Source organism: Eptesicus fuscus, chromosome 9, assembly GCF_027574615.1.
Source record: "Eptesicus fuscus isolate TK198812 chromosome 9, DD_ASM_mEF_20220401, whole genome shotgun sequence".
Lineage (NCBI taxonomy): Eukaryota > Metazoa > Chordata > Mammalia > Chiroptera > Vespertilionidae > Eptesicus > Eptesicus fuscus.
In genome coordinates, this window is record NC_072481.1 from 17,621,039 (window position 1) to 17,640,440 (window position 19,402).

Genomic DNA, 19,402 nt, shown 5'->3' on the forward strand with positions numbered 1-19,402 from the left:
TGCAAGTTATCTTCCTATCTGTGAGATGGGAACACTACTAGTACTACCTCGTGGGATTAAATAAATTATGTGTTTTTCATTTTTTTGTGTGATTGACTTCTAGTTTCATACCATTATTAAATAAGTTTAAAATGGCATGGCAGCCCTGGCTGGGTGGCTCTGTTGGTTGGAGCGGCATCCCATATATCAAAAGGATGCAGGTTTGATTTCCAGTCAGGGCACATGCCTAGGTTGCGGGTTTCTCTCCTGATCAAGGTGCATAAAGGAGGCAACGATCAATGTTTCTCTTTCACATAGATGTTTCTTTCTCTCTCTTCCTTCCTTTCTCTAAAATCAGTAACAACATATCCTGAGGTGAGGATTAAAAAATGGCCTGACCAGCATGGCTCAGTGGTTGAGCATTGACCCATGAACCAGGAGGTCACGGTTTGATTCCAGGTAAGGGCACATGCCCTGGTTGTGGGATGTGCAAGAGGCAGCCAATTGATTCTCTCTCATCATTGATATTTCTCTCTCTCTCTCTCCCCCTCTCCCTTCCTCTCTGAAATCAATAAAAAAATATTTTTTTAAAAAATGGCCTGGCATTCAGTAAGTGGTAGCTGTTATGCTGCTGTTGTTCTTACTTTTTTTTTTTATTGATTTTTTACAGAGAGGAAGAGAGAGGGATAGAGAGTTAGAAACATCGATGAGAGAGAAACATCGATCAGCTGCCTCCTGCACACTCCCTACTGGGGATGTGCCCGCAACCAAGGTACATGCCCTTGACCGGAATCGAACCCGGGACCCTTGAGTCCGCAGGCCGACGCTCTATCCACTGAGCCAAACCGGTTTTGGCTGTTGTTCTTACTTAGCATGGAATAAACATACTCCAGAGCCAGCAGAACCACAGTTCTTATACTGGGCTGGCCATCAGAGTCATCTATGGACATTTTAGAAAATATTAACGTCTGGGCTCTACCCTCAGAGATCCCACTTGAATTCATCTGGGGCGGGACCCTGGTAAAGGTGTTTTTTAGCATCTCCCCAAGTGATTCTACATGTCGCCAGGGATAGAAGATCGACAGTGGAGGAGCCAGGAGCATGAGCTCTAAGTACAACTGCCTGTGTTCAAATCCAACCAAGCCAATAAGCAGTTGTATGAACTTGGGCAAGTTCGTAACCTCTCACATTAAAATGGGTTAATAATAGGACCTGGGAGGTTGTATAAGTCTAAATTGCTGCCTGGCTGGTGTGGCTCAGTGGTTGGGCATCGACCTATGAACCAGGAGGTCATGGTTTGATTCACAGTCAGGGCACATGCTTGGGTTGTGGGCTTGGATCCCCAGTGTGCGGTGTGCAGGAGGCAGCCAGTCAATGATTCTCATCATTGATGTTTCTATCTTTCTCTCCCTCTCCCTTCCTCTCTCAAATCAATAAAAATATATTTTTAAAAATCTAAAGTGCTTTGAGCAATGCCTGTCAGCTAGTAAACTCTCAACAGACCTAGGCGTCACCAGCCTTCAGTTTCCCTGCTGTTTCCAAACTTATTGCAGCCACTGGGCCTATGCCCAGCTCAGACCCAGAATCTCTCCAAGGGGGCCTGGATGTCTTAAACATCCCACACTGCCAGCTGCCCCCAAAATTACTTTTGGCCCTTCCATTGTTCAACTTTTTAAAAAAATATATATTTTATTGATTTTCTACAGAGAGGAAGAGAGAGGGATAGAGAGCTAGAAACATCGATGAGAGAGAAATATCGATCAGCTGCCTCCTGCACACCCCACAATGGGGCTGTGCCCGCAACCAAGGTACATGCCCTTGACCGGAATCGAACCTGGGACCCTTCAGTCTGCAGGCCGACGCTCTATCCACTGAGCCAAACCGGTTTCAGCCATTGTTCAACTTTTTTATTCACCCAAAATGAACAGAATTATTTTCCAAACAAAATCTGTCTGCTCAGATATCAGGGAGACTCCAAGAATGCTAGAAGGGAGGATATAACTAGACTGGCCATTCAACTCTCATATTTATTTGTTAATTCTCACCTGAGGGTATTTTTTCCATTGCTTTTCAGAGAGAGTGGAAAGGAGGGAGGGAGGGAGTCAGAGAGAACATTAATGTGAGAGAGACACATTGACTGGTTGCCTCCTGCACATTCCCTGACCGGGGGTGGGGAGCGAACCTGCAACCAAGGTACATGCCCTCACTTAACCAGGAATTGAACCCAGGACCCTTCCGTGTGCGGCCAACACTCTAACCACTGAGAAACACCAGCCATGGCTGACTCTCATATTTAAAAAAAGAAAAGAAAGAAGTAGAAGAAGTAAAAAAAATAATTCTCTTCAATGCTTAGGACACAGCGTTTAGTAGGGAAAAGAAGTATAACATGGAATTGTACTTTCAAGATAATTCATCCAGGTAAAGGGGAAAAAATGCAGAGAAAAAAGATGGAAAGGAAATATGACAGATGTTAAATACAAGTGTTTGTTTTTTTTTCCCCTCTGCTTCTCCATCTTTTTTTTTTTTTTCAATTTTTTTAATTAAGGTATTATACGTGTACATATCTTACCATTACCACCCCCCTTCTCCATCTTTTTATGCACTTTATAATTTTCTACAGTGAACATGTAATTAACAGGAAAAACAATTAAGGGGGAAAAATTCAAAAGGAAAACCTTCACATTATTTTTCTCTCAAAATAATCATACTGCTTTGTCCTAGTTCCTTCTATAAAAAAAAAAAATTTAAAGAATTGTACCTACTTACTGTTCCTGCCACTTCCTTCCCTATTTGATCCACCACAGTCTGGCCTCCTCCCCATCCCCAGGTGATCACCCTGGAAGGATCAGGGATGACCTCTTTAGTTGCCAAATCCAGTGGCTTGTTATTCCTCGCCAGATCTTTGCAATATCTGACATTGTTGGCACCATCCCCTCCTTCTGAAAGCCCCCTGACTCCTCTCTTGGTTAACTCTCTCCCCTCTGTTCAGGGACCTAACCTTTCTGACCACTTCTGGGTGGTCTCTGCAGGTTCCTCAAGGCTTAATATTCTCCAGGTTTGGGCCTCTAGCCCCCTCCCTCTGCACATTTTTCTTGGACCCATAGGTCACACTTCTTCACAGATGGATAATGTAGAGCCCAAGAGTGACCTCATCCACTTTTAAAAAATATCTACATATTTTTATTGATTTCAGAGAGGAAGGGAGAGGGAGAGAGAGATAGAAACATCAATGATGGGAATTGATCCGTGACCACCTGGTTCATAGGTCGACGCTCAACCACTGAGCCTCGCCAGCCGGGTTACCTCATCCACTCTTGTCCTCTGTGGTTCCATCCCAAATTCCAGCACTGGCCTCTTGCTGGGGACAAGTCAATCCAACTTCCTTCTGAACACTTTCATTTGGATGTCCCTCAAACACCTAAGACTTAAGTCTAAATGGACTTACCATTTCTATTTTCCCTCAATCCCCAACCAACTCTTCCTGCTTTGTTCCTTCACTGGGGGGGTCATTCTTGTCCCTTTCTCTTTCTCACCCCCTACATTCCACTGTCACTAACACCTGTTGCTTCCACATCAAGGCTGCTGATGTGTTCCCTCTGGCTCTGCCCTGCATGAGGCCCTTCTTCTCTTTGGCCTGGGTGATCATAGGAGTTCCCCCACAGCTTTCTTTTCCTGGTCTTTCTCCTATCTACTCCTTATAATTTTTTCTGATCGTTCATTCGATCAATACATATTAGCTGCCCACTAAACTCTGCTCCAAATGCGATGTGATGTAAACAAAAGGCACAAACTAAATAAGTAAATCATCTAGGGAATTTCAAATTGTGGGAATTGCTATGAAGGTAAGCAGAGGGACTGAGTCAGTAACTAGGGCTGGGGGAGGAGAGTTCTCAGATGTGGTCTTTGCCCGGAAATAGTCCACCAAATGAACATAACAGGTGCCTTGATAGAATTTTAACAGGGACGTCACATTTAACTTTACTTCTTCAAGAGATTACTCCAGGTGCCTAGGGCGAATAGCAATTGAGGATAGGGTGGACAGGGTTGCTAACTACTGGGAAATTGCTGCAGCGGTCCAGGCAAGTCCTGTGGGCTGGGGCTGGGTGTAGCAGTGCAGTTGGAGAGGACTTAAACCTCCCTTGGGTCTCCACCCTCTTCAGGATAGCTCCTTACTCCTTATGCCAACCACCTGGCTCCAGCCTCCCTCTTCAGTCCCATCTCCCATCATTTCTTACTTCTTTGTCTCTGCTCATGTACTTTTTTGAATGCTCTTCCTCGCTTTTCCCTGTGATGAACTCCTGCTCATCCTGGAGACCAGGTTCAAATATCCCCTTCTCTGTGAAGCCTTTCAGGAATTCTCCAGGGAGGGTCCTTTGTAGACTTTCAGTGCTTTGTTAGTAACAGGATAACACCTATCACACTGTCCTGTCCCGTGTGTCTACAATTCTGTCTGCAGAAGGTGAACTAAGAGCTTATGAAAGCAGGGACAGGGCTTGAGTAAATGTTCAATGAGTGTTTGATACATAATCAAAAGATATAAATGGCCCCACTAAGAATAGTTCACACAGGTCAACAGTCCAGTCATGACCATTCCCCATTATATTCAGAATCATCTGCTAATGTCTAAGTCCTTTATCATAACAACAGACACTAACACGGGTACTGAGTCTCCTCATTTGATCCTGGAAACAGCACTGAGAAGTGGGCACAGTGGGAAAAATCATCTCTATTTTATTGATTAAGAAATCAAGGCTTAAGAGAGCTGCTAAAGTCAAGTCTAGAATCCAGCTTGTCTGACCTTCCCCGCCCCCCAATTCAGTTCTATTGTTTACTCCTGGGCTGCCTCACTTGTTCTTTTTTTTTTATTTTTAAAAATAAATGTATTGTAGTCTAGCTTAGACTATTATTAATTGGCTTATGTATATATATATATGTATATATATACACATATATACACACACACATATATATATTTTAATATCTTTCTTTTATTTATTTCAGAGAGGAAGGGAGAGGGAGAGAGAGATAGAAACATCAATGATGAGAGAGAATCATTGATTGGCTGCCCACTGGGGATCCAGCCCACAACCCAGGCATGTGCCCTTGGCCGGAATCGAACCGGGACCCCTTCAGTCCACAGGCCGACCGACTAGGGCTGCCTCACTTGTTCTTGAATCAATAACTTGTAAAACTCCCTGTCACCCCTTCAAGACAAAGGGGATAGAGAGCAGAGGCATGACTCACAGGAAGAGGCAAGATGGGGAAGCAATTGTCCTTCCCCTCCCTCCACACTCTTCCATGCGTCCATGTCTCTGGATCCACGCCGTTCACCAGTTTATTTTGTTAATGAGATTCCACATATGAGATCATGCGTATCATCTCGTTTAACACTCACAACAACCTTAAGCCTTATGTAAAACAGAGGTTTTGAGCTGTTAAATAACCCCCACAAAGAAGTTAATACTTGAACCTAGTACCTCACAACCAGGAAAGCTTGGCAAGTATGCGCAGGTCAGAGAAAGTAGTGAGCAGCTTGCTCAAGGGCTCGTGACCAGAGCTTTTGATTCCAAATTGATAGTTGGCTCATAACTTCTGGGGGTCTAGTGAGATGTAAGCTTTAGAACAGGATTTGGGAGGAAAAGGGGGCAAAGTCCTCCAGAGGAGTGGAGAGACCTGTCTTTGCCCCCGGCAGTGGATGAGGGGATTCTTTTAATTTCCCTCATCCATGAAATGGGGGAAGAAGTTATCAGGGCCCATGGCGTCCGTCCCAAAACTGATTTTCCAGAGAAAACCCCTGCTCAGTTGTAAAGCCTCACTCAAATCCCTCCGGCTGAGGTTAATCTTCCGCGGGCTCGACAAGAGGGACGCGTCCCCTTTAAGGCGCCAGCTCGCTGGCGGCGGCGGCCGGAAGTGTTGAAGTCCGGCCTGGCGGCGGCGGTGGCGGTAGCAGCCGTGGCGGCCTCTGCGCATGCTCCGTCGCCCGCCCGCTCTGGCCGCTCGCCGCCCGCCTGCCCGACGGAGACGGTGAGGAGGGGGAGGGGTGGGCGCGCGGGCGCGGGCGCGGGGTGGGGTGGGGGCGGGGGGGGCGGGCGCGGGGGCCGCGCGGCGGCCGGCGAGGGCGGGCGGGCGCACAGGGGGCGGGGGGCTGCTGCCTCCGCGGGCGCCTCCCCACGCCCTGTGCGTGCCGCCGCCGCCGCCGGGGAGCGAGCGGACGTCGCGGCGCCGCGGGGGGGTGGGGGGACGCTGCCGCTGGGTCCGCCCGAACTGCCGGGCCGCCCCCAGCGCGGCCGGCCGCGCCGCCGGAGCTCGGCCCCCGGCCGAGGGCGGCGGGGGCCGGCGAGCCCCGCACTGGGGGGTCCCGGCGCCTCCGGACCGAGGGGCCCGGAAGTCCTTGGCCGAGGGGCCAGGAGGGGCCGGAGGACTCCGGACTGAGAGGCCCGGACGCCCAGGACCCGGGCGAGGGGGCCAGGGATCCTGGGGTCTCCCCAGAGGCGGGGTCCAGGGAGCACCAGGCCCTTGGATAAAGAGCTGGGGCGAGGCCTGTGTCGTGCTGGGAGTGGGGTTGCAGGAGGGGCGACAGGTGAGGGGAGCCTGGACGCCGGCCCGGGAGGTGCCCCTCGGAGCCTTGGCGGGAGAGCAGGAGCTCAGAGCGGGCTCTGCTGAGGAAAGGAGGGTCTAGGCGGCACCTGAGGGGCGCGTTAGAAGCCTCGGTCTTTCAGCCCGGGGACCAGAGGCGGGTGCTTTTCCAAGGCGTGGGGGACAGGTCTGGTGGTGGGAGCAGGGGACAAGGAAGAAGAGCCCCACGGAGAGCGAGCAGGCCCCTGCCTTCCCACAGATGTGGGGGCGGTAGGAACACACCTCAGCCTCCTGAAGTGGGAATAAGAAGGGTCCAAATCTATGAGGAAATGAGAGATTTGAGTACCTCCCGACGTATAGGTAGAGAATGGGGCAACCCTGGTTTCTGAGGACCGGGGAGAAGATATTTGCGGGGGAGAAGCTGAGTACTCCCCCTTTCTGAAATGTCAGGGGAATTGGCCAGGGGAACCTGACCTGAGGGTCCAGGTTAAGGCCTTGACTGAAGGATCAGGGAAAGGCTTGGCTATCCCAGCAGTAGAAGGAGACCTGAATTACCCCCTCAAGATGAAATAAAGATCAAAACCACTTTATAGCAGATACAAAAGGGGCTTTGATGTCTGCTTAGGAGAACCAAGAAGTGGGTTTTTTTCTCAGCCTGGAAGATTAGAGAAAGGGACGAACAGATAGTTAATTCTAGTCTTCACAGGGATTATTCCCTCCCACCCCCACCCCACCCCTTGCATCTGCAAATGGTTATTAGTAAAGTGCTTTCGGAGGACTTGTTCGTTAAATGTTTTGACAGCCTCCCCTAATTTGTTAGCCTTTTATCAATTATGTGTATTTAGTGTCTACTGACTTGACTTTCATTAATCAACCATTCATATTTGTTTCAACAAATATATCCAATAGCTAACTTGTACACACAACTTCCTTGGGTTAGTTTGGGCTCTATTTTGGTCTTGTCCTAAGTCCCCTAGACCCTAGTAGGATGACTCTTCAAAGAACGTTTTTATCCTATTGCTTCCTCAAATTCCTATATAGTGATCTCCAATAATAGTGAGTTATCCTGAACTTCATTTGCTCTGGCTGTTTCCCTCACAGTGGTCCTGTGCAGCCTTTCTGTTGGCTTCAATTACATCTGGAAGTACTCGGGATCACCTACTAAATACATGAGAAGGAATAAAGAAGGGGGGGGGAGTCAAGGAATTTTGGCCTCAAATTTAACTTGGAAATTTCTTAAGACTAGACTACACAGTCTACAAAAATTACACTACAGTATGCAATACATAAATACTTTTTGGGGTTAGAAAATTTTAGGATATCTGGTATTTCTGTTATTTCTTATCAGTTACCAACTCACATGTTCCTGTGATCAAGTGACACTCATATTTAATCCCTTGCCATGTTTTAAACATTAGTTTTCAGGACAAAAAAATGAATTTAATTCAGAGTAGGTCAGTTGTCATTTGTTTAGTTTTCCAATAGCCTATGTAAGCAGTCGTGAATTTACTTTCAAGGTGTCTTTTTTGTCTTTGAAAATAAGTACAAAATAATTTTAACTTTTCACATAAATTTGACATCTTTATGTGTGTTCTAGAATTACAGGAAGTGTATGATTCCACAATGAATACTCTAAGGCCCTTTCCATTAAATACTCAAAGGATCAACTAACTAACTCGCTTGCCTCAGGAGTTTTTGTTGATATAAACAAGAGCTGTTTTTCAGTTTACACTCAGCTCAAAGAGATGACCTTGCAGTTAGCCAGTGTAGTCTGAAGAGCTGGTATTGGGTTACTTGCTAGGAATATAGTATTTACAGTAATAGAGTGAGCCCAAACTGGCTTCTCTAAAGAATGTCAACATGGTTCTCTAAAGAATGCCATATTGACTGAATCAGACCTGTGTCTCTGACTGACACTTTATGGATAATTATAATTATCCTCTTTGATAAACTCTCAGAAAGTTAGAGAAGCAGCCAGAACATTCCTCTTGAGTGCCAAGGTATGGGTAGGGGTAAGGAATAAAGTATGAGTTTCTGTTGAGTAAAGTATTAATCAAGTTGTTAGTCAACCACTTACTCTGTTGTAGGGAGGGCTCAACCATAGGGTAGAAGGTTGAAATTAGAAGCATCCTTCTAATTCTGCTTCTCTAACCCATTAATTCACCTAAACTATTAATTTTAAAAAATTTAAGTCACCTTTTTGGGGTAATAAATTCCATAAGTTTAATACATGGTTAAGATATTACATCTTTTAAATTCATTAAATATGTAATAGTAACAGAATAGTGCTTGACAATAAACGTGTTCAGCAAATGTTAGTGGTGATTATTTTTTTAAAGTATCTTTTTTTTAAATATATATTTTTATTGACTTAGGAAGACAGAGAGAGATAGAAACATCAATGAGAGAGAATCATTGATTGGCTGCCTCCTGCACGCCCCCTACTGGGGATTAAGCTGCCAGGCATGTGCCCTTGATCAGAGTTGAACCCGGAACCCTTCAATCTGCAGGCCAACGCTCTATCCACTGAGCCAAACAGGCTAGGGCTAGCTGTGATTATTTTCATTTATCCTACATTTTTATAGTTTAAACTTTGACTATATCTATTGGTTCAATTCCAGGGCTTGGCGGTATGTATATATATACTTCATCATATCCCTTTTTGGCTTTTTCTAGACTCACAGAGCCGAATTGCTTTGGTTCTATTGCCAGAAGCCAGCCACACTAGTCCATTGATTCTCTTCTCTTTCTTGTTTTAAACCTTTGATTTACAGAAGTGCATAAATCAGTTTCTTTTTTCCTCTAGTATATGATAGTGTCATGCATCTCTTTCCCTTTTGTAGTTCCTTAAGAGCAGATATGTCTCTTTTCATGTCCAAGGAGCCTAACTCTATGCTGATGTGGAGTAGAAACTTAGTAAATATTTGGTGAACTAGCCATAATGATAGGGCAATAATCCAGACAGCTTAGGCTAGCTGCCTAAGCAAATTTATAATACCTAAGTTAGAAATATAGAAAATTCTACAAGTCTTTTGGGTTAAAAATGTATTACATACCTGCTATGTGCCAGATTTCCTTAGAAAGTTTTAGGTAGGAGTTTTATAGATAGAAGTCTGATATTTGAAAACTACTCTACTCCTGTGTCCTGAGCACTGAGCTAGGCACAGGGAAGCTGTTGAAAAAGAAAAGCAATCCTTGTTATTCCAGGATGTTGTCTGGTGGAGAGAGACTGACAAAGTGGGATGATGGCTGTGACAAGGGTGCTGCAGGCACTGAGGGAGCAAGAACACAAGCTCAAATCTAGTAAAGGAAGTCACGAAAAGTCTCTCCAAGGAAGTGATGTTTTAAAGAAGTCACAAAAACTTAGCAGTGACTAGTCAAAGAGGAAGAAAAAAAGAATTCCGGGTAGAGGGAACAAGTGTGAAGGCTCAGGTGAGAAAATATGGTATGTTTGAGAAATTGGGAAAAATTCAATGATAGGAACCCATATTGTGAGAGGAAGAACTATGAGAAATGAGGCTAGCAAGTGGTGGCTCAGAATATGGTGGTGGCAGCACAGATGGAGAATGGGAGATGGTTAAAAAAGTTATATATATATATATGATAAAATGGATAGGATTTATTGGTTGATTAGTTTTAGAGAAGAAAGAGAGGAGTCAAAAATAACTCCTTAGTTTCTGGTTGGAGAATTGGGTGGAGGCTAGCGCCATTTACTGAGGCAGAAAGTAAGAGCAAGTTTAAGGTGCCAAAAGATATTTTAGGGTACTTTTGGATATAGAAGGTATAAAATTCAGGTATAAAAGTTGAATGTGAGATCATAAAGGGCAGAAGTATAAGTCGGATATGAGGAATTTTCAAATACAAAAGTAGGTCAAATACAAACATTGATTGAACCAATCTATGTCAGTGTCTATGATGAGCAGGTCTGTGAGAGAGAAAATTATTTTTATATAAACAGCCTGTGTCCTGACAGTACAGTTTAGTTATGAGTATAGATGCCCATTCAATTAACTGCAATACACGGCACAGGGTGGTAAACACTAGAGGACAGCTACAAACCAAGTATTGGGGCACTGCAGAAAAGAAAATGGTTTGTGGGGGAGAAAGGGGTGCATATGTAATACTTTCAACAATAAAGAATTATTCTTTAAAAAAAAATTGTTTGTTAGGGACTATTTCCCACTCCCCAGGTGGGAGTCTGTACTTGTTCTTCAATAAATCTCCACCTTTGCTATACCAAAAAAAAAAGAAAAGAAAGAAAATGGTTTGTCAATGACTATGTGGAGGAGTGGGCTTTCAACTGGGCCTGAAAGGGAGAAAGGTGTTTTGGACTTAAGGAATAACAAAGTACAAAAACCTGCAAGTTCATATTATATGTTCAGAATACAGTGGGTTGTTGGTATGGCTGGAGTTTAAGATTCTTAGGGTATTAGAGTTACAGATAAGACTGGAAAAGTATTTTGGGGCCAAATAGACTGAGTACCATGCTTAAGTATGTGTATTACAGGCAAACAAAGGCTGTGGCAGAGCTGAAATAAGTTTCGATCATCTGACTACCAGTTACATATTCAAACTTGCATCCATTGTGTGCCTGCTCCATTCAGCATAGCTCTAGTAATCCTCACATATGTGTCTAAGTAAATACAGACCTCTTATTTATTCTCTCTTAAATTACTCTTTCCTTCCTTTTCAACTGTGAAGACTAACTGCAGAATATGAACATCCTGTGGCCCTCTGAGTTTTCATTAAGGCTGGGACAATGCTTTGAGTTACTTTAGAGTTGAGGAACATGTGGTGCTGGACACCGGTTTCCTCAACAGCTCTGCAAGGGAGATGTCAGGTGAGATTATTTCTCCATTCAGTCTGAGGCAGAAAAAATATTAAGAAGTTCTAGCTTCAGAGAGGGCACCGAAAAAAAAAAAATGTTCTAGAGTTCATAAAATTGGATTCAGCATTTATTAAACAACTACACACTGCAAGTTACCTTTTTCTTCCTATAAGCTTAGTTCAGTTAGCAGATACTTATTTTTTTTTAAACATTTCTATTGATTTTAGAGAGGAAGGGATAGGGAGAGAGAGATAGAAACATCAATGATGAGAGAGAATCATTGATTGGCTGCCTCCTGCACACCCCCTTTTGGGGATCAAGCTCACAACCCAGGCATGTGCCCTTGACCGGAATCAAACCTGGGACTTTCAGTCCGCAGGCTGACACTCTATCCACTGAGCCAAATCGGCTAGGGCAGCAGATACTTAGTAAATACTCACAAAAGACAGAGCACTTGATGAAGTATAATGGCTGGTTGCAAAGAAAATAGATTCCTGCCCTAGCTGGTTTGGGATGGAACTAGTGGTGTGCTATAAACCAGCTCTCTAGGGAAAACACACACACTCTGATTTGTAGTGCTTGCCAATTTCTGTGGTGTATATACTTCTAGCATCACTGATTTTAAGTTATCAACTTAAAATGTCACTAAACATGGAGTTGGAAAGTGATATGCACAATTGGTTCTTAGGAGCTTGTAGAGCTGATAGAGCATACCATTGAATGAATCATTCATACTTAAGAAAGCCTACAACAGCAAGTGAATACTGAGACATTTCTAGAATGATTGGAGCCTATGTCAGCACCATATCATGTTCCCATCCTTTTCAGAGGACCATGATCTCCACAGTGCCCTTGGATTTGGTAGTTATCTTGGTGTTCTTTCCTATGGTTGCCATCTTTTCAAACCAGACGGAGTTACTGGTGCTTCTTGTTTCTGACAGCAGCTTCAGCTACCTGACTTCATGTGAAAGATGGCTAATGCAGAAGTGAGTGTCCCAGTGGGGGATGTGGTTGTGGTACCCACTGAAGGAAATGATGGGGAGAACCCTGAAGACACTAAAACCCAAGTGATCTTGCAGTTACAGCCTGTGCAACAAGGGTAAGTGACTAAGGATTTGGATATTCTGAAAAATTGGAGAAGTTTAAAGAATGGGGAAAGTATAACTTTATGCTTGCTTAGCACAGTAGAACATTAAACATTAATCTCAGAGTTGGCCAAATTTTCATCTCTATAATAATGTATTGAGTGCTATATTTGTCATTTCAGTACTTATTACAATTAGCTATTTCCTTGTCTTTTCCCCTCTTTTCCACTGTTAGCTTTTTGAGGGTAAGTTACATGGCTCCCTCATTTTATTTATTCACACTATTTAGCACAGGGCCCTGGTACATGTTTAACAAAAGACAGTATAGTTAAAGTCAGAGAAGATTAGGCAAGGCAACTATAAAAGTATTCCTATTAGAAGCTCTCTGGACTGTAATGGGTGGACAAATTATCAAGTTTAATCGATAAAAAAATATATTAACTATCTAATCTTTTGTGTGTGTGTGTGCTTTTTTATCTTTATTGTTAAAAATTTATCTTTATTGTTGAAAGTATTACAGGTATCCTCTTTCCCCCACATTGACTGTCTCCCTCCCCAGGCCTTCACCCTGTGCCCATGGGTTGTACATATATGCATATCCTATATAATAAAACCCTAATAAGCAAATCAACCAAATGGTGGAACAACTGGTGGAACGACCGGTTGCTATGACATGTACTGACCACCAATTGAGTGTCTCCCCCCCCCCCCCCCCCCCGTAGAGGGAGGTGACTGGCTGCAGTGATCGGGGGCAGGGCCGGCGAGCAGATGGCACCAAGCCGACAGCCAAGGCAGGTGCCAGCAGGGGCCCCCCGATTGCCCCGCCCACCAGTCGCCCCACAGATGGTCCTGATCACCGGCCAGGCCTAGGGACCCTACGCTATATATTGGGAACAGTCTCTTAGATTTAAAAATTAAAACCTGGCAAGGCTACTCTAACACTGAAAAAACAGGATGATGCAGTGATGACATGCATGGACTCTGGCTTGCACATTTTATGGTCAGCCCTGATTCTGATACTTATAACTGTATGACAAAGCCCATTACTTAACCTCTCTCTGCTTCAGTTTTTCCACCCTAAGATGGGGAAAATGGTACTACTGTCTCAGAAGGATCATGTTATGTACTACTATTTATAATCAGGGCAAAAAAATGTAGCTGCCCATACAACAGTAAGATGCCTTTCACCTGTATGAAAAGTATGGTCACTGGTGCATGCAGCGCCCGGGTTGTGAGAGGGATGTCTGACTGCTGGTTTAGGCCTGACATCCCCTGGGGTGTCCCGGATTGTGAGATGACGCAGGCCAGACTGAGGGACCTCCCACCCCCGTGCATGAATTTCATGCAGTGGGCTTCTAGTCTGTATATAAGTTCTTTGATTAATCTCTCCCCACCCCAATTCCCTCAGAAATACGTCAGTCTGTTGCATGCTTCAATGTCTCTGGGTCTATTTTGTCTGTCAGTTTATTTTGTTCATTAGAGTCCACATATAAAAGAGAACACATGACACTTATCTTTCTCTGATGGACTTATTTCACTTAGCAAAGTTCTCTCCAGGTCCCTCCATGCTGTCTCAAAGGGTAAGAGATCCTTCTTTTTTACAGCTGCGTAGTTTTCCATTGATGGGCACTTGGCTGTTTCCAGATCTTAGCTATCCTATCTAATAAAAGAGTAATATGCAAATTGACCATCACTCCAACACACAAGATGGCTGCCCCCATGTGGTCACAGATGGCTGCCCCCATGTGGATACAAGATGGCCACCACAAGATGGCCAGCAGGGGAGGGCAGTTGGGAGGGACCAGGTCTGCAAGGGAGGGCAGTTGTGGGCAATCAGGCCAGCAGGGGAGGGCAGTTAGAAGGGACCAGGCCTGCAAGGGAGGGAAGTTGGGGGTGATCAAGCCTGCAGGGGAGGGCAGTTAGGGGTGACCAGGCCAGCAGAGGAGGGAAGTTGGGGGCGACTGGGCCTGCAGGGAAGGGCAGTTGGTGGGGACCCAGGCCTGCAGGGGAGGGCAGTTAGGGGTGACCAGACCTGCAGGGGAGGGCAGTTAGGGGCAAACAGGCTGGCAGAGGAGCAGTTAGGCATCAATCAGGCTGGAAGGGGAGTGGTTAAGGGGTGATCAGGCTGGCAGGCAGAAGCGGTTAGGGGCAATCAGGAAGGCAGGCAGGTGAGCAGTTGGGAGCCAGCAGTCCTGGATTGTGAGAGGGATGTCTCGAGATTGGGCCTAAATGGGCAGTCGGACAGCCCTCAAGTGGTCTCAGATTGGAGAGGGTGCAGGCTGGACTGAGGGACACACACCCCCGTGCACGAATTTCGTGCACTGGGCCTCTAGTTGTAAATAACACTGCTGTGAACATAGGAGTGCATATATTCTTTCTGATTGGTGTTTCAGGCTTCTTAGGATATATTCCTAGAAGTGGGATCACTGAGTCAAATGGCATTAACTACCTACTTTTATACAATATATTCTAAAGGTGTTGGAAGAAATATAGCACATTGTTACCATTACCATAGAGCCTTCAGTCTAGCTGTGCAAACCAAAAATACATATTCTGTCCTAGATAATAAAAGGCTAATATGCAAATAGACCGAATGGCGGAATGACCGGTCACTATGACACGCACTGACCACCAGGGGGCAGATGCTCAACACAGGAGCTGCCCCCTGGTGGTCAATGTGCTCCCACAGGAGGAGCACCGCCCAGCAAGAAGCTGGTCTCATGGCTGGGGAGTGCAGCAGCGGACATCTCCCAAGGGGTACCAGACTGCAAGAGAGTGCAGGCCGGGCTGAGGGGACCTCCCCCCCCCCCCCCAGTACAGGAACGTCATGCACTGGGCCTCTAGTCTACACTAATAAAAGAGAAACATGCAAATTGACCATCACTCTGCTACATCCACAAGCCAACCAGGAGTATGCAAATTAACCCAACAAAGATCGCGGCGGCCATGGAGCTGGAGCGAGCAGGAGGCTTGGGTTACCCCCTATGATGGAGGAAGCCAAGCTTCCCGTCTGCCCTGGCCGGCCTTGGCCTCCGCTCAAGGCTACCAAGTTTCAATTATAGAAGATAAATAAATCCCAGATACCTGCTTCCATTGGGCCCTGGCCTCTGCTCAAGGAGGCGCTGAAAAACAAAAGAAAAAAGAAAAAGAAAAAAAGGAGGGGCTGGGAGCTTGGGTTGCCGGGGTGTGTGGCCAGCCTGCAAACAGCCATCAGTCCCTCACCCAGGCTGGCCAGGCACCTAGTGGGGACCCCCAACCTGAAGGAGGTGTGGCCAGTCTGAAAACAGCCCTCAGCCCCTCACCCAGGCTGGCCACACCTCCATGGCCTAATCCCTGTAAACGGGCAGTCGAACATCCCTCGAGGGGTCCCAGATTGGAGAGGGTGCAGGCTGGGCTGAGGGACACCTCCCCCCCCCCCCGCACGAATTTTGTGCACCGGGCCTCTAGTATATAATAAAAGACTAATATGCAAATTTTTCTCTTGGGAGTTCACTGACTGGGAGTTCGACTGCTTGCTATGATGTGTGTTCATAGCAAGGGGGCGGTGCAGAACGAAGGAAGGCCATAGTCGGCAGCCAGCAGCCGGGGGAAGGAAGGCCCCGATTGGCCCTGATCACCGGCCAGGCCAAGGCACTATACCCATGCACGAATTTTGTACACTGGGCCTCTAGTATATAGATAAAGAGATCACTTACATGGCAAATCTAAGAAGTGCTGAATGGCATGGTTAGAAAGTGCTTTCAGTTTAGGGGACCACTATGAATTTGAAGAAATAAGTTTTAAAAAATGATCTATGGTCTTGAAGGTTAAATAAGAATTACATAAAAAAAAGAACTGCATCTATAGAGAGAAAGGAGGCGTAGTAATTTTATCTTGGGGAATGTATGAAAGATTCTTCATATGATTCATATGATTTAAAATGTTCTTGGGCAGCCGAAACCGGTTTGGCTCAGTGGATAGAGTGTCGGTCTGTGGACTGAAAGGTCCCAGGTTCGATTCCGGTCAAGGGCATGTACATTGGTTGCAGGCACAACCCTGGTGGGGGGTGTGCAGGAGGCAGCTGGTTGATGTATCTCTCTCATTGATGTTTCTAGCTCTCTATCCCTCTCCCTTTCTCTCTGTGAAAAATCAATAAAATATATTTTAAAAATAAATAAATAAATAAATAAAATGTTCTTGGGCAAACATAAAATCCAATCCTAATCGACTAAATAGTGTACCTGCAAACACTTCTGGAAAAGACAATCAACCTCTCTTGGTAATTTTAAAAGCATTTTAGTATAGAAAATTTCAAATTGACACAAAAATAAAGAAATATAGTGTAAGCGCCCATCACCCAGTTTCAACAATCATCAACACATGGCCAGTCTTACTCATCTCTACATCCACCTACTCCTGAATTTTTTAAAAGCAAATCCCACACATTAGTATGTATCTCTAAGATAAGGACTTTTTAGTTTTAAAAATATAACCATAGTTTGCTGACATTTCTGAATATTGTTAAGCATGGGGAAATATTCTAGGATCTATAAGGGAAAGTTGATACATATTCCTGACATAGAGATAATAGAGTGGCTTAAATTTTTATTGGTACCAACAGATTATGTATGCTTATTCAAATTCTCTTTTGTGGGAATTTCATCTGTTACACATATCCATACTAGTAGTTGTTACCCTTTGGTACATGATGAAGAATTAAAGAGTAGGTCCTTTAGATGTAGCCAGCTTTATTTTTCATATGGACTCATTATTTCTTCTATCTCTCCAAAGTGCTCCAAGGAACATTTGAGATCTTGCTCTCCATCATGTTGTCAGTTTGGCTCAAATAAATTCTTTTTTTTTTTTTAATATATTTCTTTATTGATTTCAGAGAGGAAGGGAGAAGGAGAGAGGGATAGAAACATCAATGATGAGAGAGAATCATTGACCGGCTGCCTCCTGCACAACCCCCACTGGGGATCGAGCCCGCAACCCAGGCATGTGCCCTTGGCCGGAATCGAACCCGGGACCCCTCAGTCCGCAGGCTGACGCTCTATCCACTGAGCCAAGCCGGCCGGGGCTCAAATAAATTCTTTATATATTACATTTTTATTGATTTCAGAGAGGAAGGAAGAGGGAGAGAGAGATAGGAAACATCAATGATGAGAGAGAATCCTGCACAACCCCTACTGGGGATCAAGCTGCAACCCCGGCATATACCCAGACTGGGAATTGAACCGTGACCTCCTAGTTCATAGGTCGACGCTCAACTACTAAGCCATTCCAGCCAGGTTCAAATAAATTCTTATAAGAATTTTTCTAAAAAGTGCTCCAGTTGTCACTTGTCTTATTCCTACTAAAGACAGAAAAAGCTTCTCTACTGCTTAGAGACTTAATTGGTTTGAAGATTTAGTTCCACTTTTTTTCTTTTTGTCTGTCTCTTATTTTCCAAATTATATTGCCTTTTCTGGAAACCCCTCATTGCTTGATCAGATAGGCATCTGTGTATAACATATATTGACTCCCAATGCACTGTTTATACTGAATTTTAGTATAAGAGCTTGTGAATAAACACTTGATGTACTGAATTTTGAAAAGCCCGACTATTGATGCTCAGTTGATTTCTCGAATTGTGTTTTTAAATTATTTGAATATTTATTGTTCTTTAGCTCCATTTTATAAAGATGAGTGGGGAAGAAATATGCTGATACTAGTGATAAGAAGTACAGGTCTCATAAGTTTAATACACTTGAGACAAAGATGGAAATCATCAGGTATTAGTCTTCAGCCTCAGTTACACTTAACCTAATTGGCTTCAGGTTCAAATATGAAGGAAAGAAACAAAGAACATGTATGAATTTTTGGGAATATATTGGTAAAGACTGTATATACAAAAGGCAAGAAATGATTAGAGATTTTATATAAATATTTTTATTTCAATATATAGAACTTTTATGTCTTTTTTACCTTTTACATATATCACATTTTATACTTTTTCAAATATTCATTATGTACATATTTTCATTTTCAGAAGTATATTATGAAGCAAAAGTAGAGTGTCTGGTAATAATCTCTCTATAGAAATACATAGAACCTAACACAGTGTCTAAGACAATTCTTTCAGAATAGCACTAGTCCTGGCTAGGTAGCTCAGTTGGTTGGAGCGTCCCTCCCATACACCAAAAGCTTGCATGTTCAATTCCCGGTTAGGGCACATACCTAGGCTTCAGGTTCGATCACTGGTGGGGTGCATATGATAGGCAACCAATTGATGTTTCTCTCACATTGATGTTTCTCTCCCGCCCCCCCCCCCACTCTCTTTCTCCCTCCTCTCTCTTCCTCTCTCTTCCTATTCCTCTCTATAAAGTAAAATAAAACAACCCCCCCCAAAAAAAAAACACCAGAATAACACTAGATTGGCTTTAAAATATGCCCACATGTAACTTTTAAAATAGATATATATTTTTATTGATTTCAGAGAGAAAGAGATAGAAACATCAATGATGAGAGAATAATTGATTGGCTGCCTCCTACATACCCCCTACTGGGGATCAAGCCTGCAACTCAGGCATGTGCTCTTGACCAGAATTGAACCTGGGATCTTTTGGTCCTCAGGCCAATGCTCTATCCACTGAGCAAAACTGGCAAGGGCTCTTGAAAGGTTTTAAGGAGAGAGTGACATTATGCTGGTGGGAATATAGAAGATCAGGTAGCTGCAAGGAGAGATGTTCAGACTAACAATTATGCAGCCTGAATGCAGTACCAATAGAAGCAGAGATAGGGAGGATGGCTAGTGTTAAAGATGCATCTGGCAGGATTTGGTGACTGGCCATGTGGGAGTTGAGGAGGAGGAAAGGGAGGAATCTAATGTAATTCCCAGGCTTCTGTGTTAGGCTCGGGTGTTCTGGGTGGTGTCATCAGCAAGGATAGGGAGTATAGGAAGAAAAGTAGTTTG

General features: G+C 44.4%; 1 protein-coding gene across 3 annotated transcripts in view; it reads left to right on the plus strand.

The window, feature by feature from the left end:
- Window positions 1-5,925: 5,925 nt before the first annotated feature.
- The window catches only part of GMEB1 (glucocorticoid modulatory element binding protein 1), a 34,188-nt gene continuing 20,711 nt past the window's right edge, over window positions 5,926-19,402 (plus strand). For 2 of the 3 annotated variants that reach the window (XM_054721585.1, XM_054721587.1), the window contains exons 1-2: window positions 5,926-6,003; window positions 12,325-12,482. In XM_054721585.1, the coding sequence (XP_054577560.1) occupies window positions 12,355-12,482 (128 nt within the window). In that variant the 5' untranslated portion in view covers window positions 5,926-6,003; window positions 12,325-12,354. The remainder of the gene's footprint in view (window positions 6,004-12,324; window positions 12,483-19,402) is intronic. The other variant, XM_054721586.1, reaches the window with a different exon arrangement.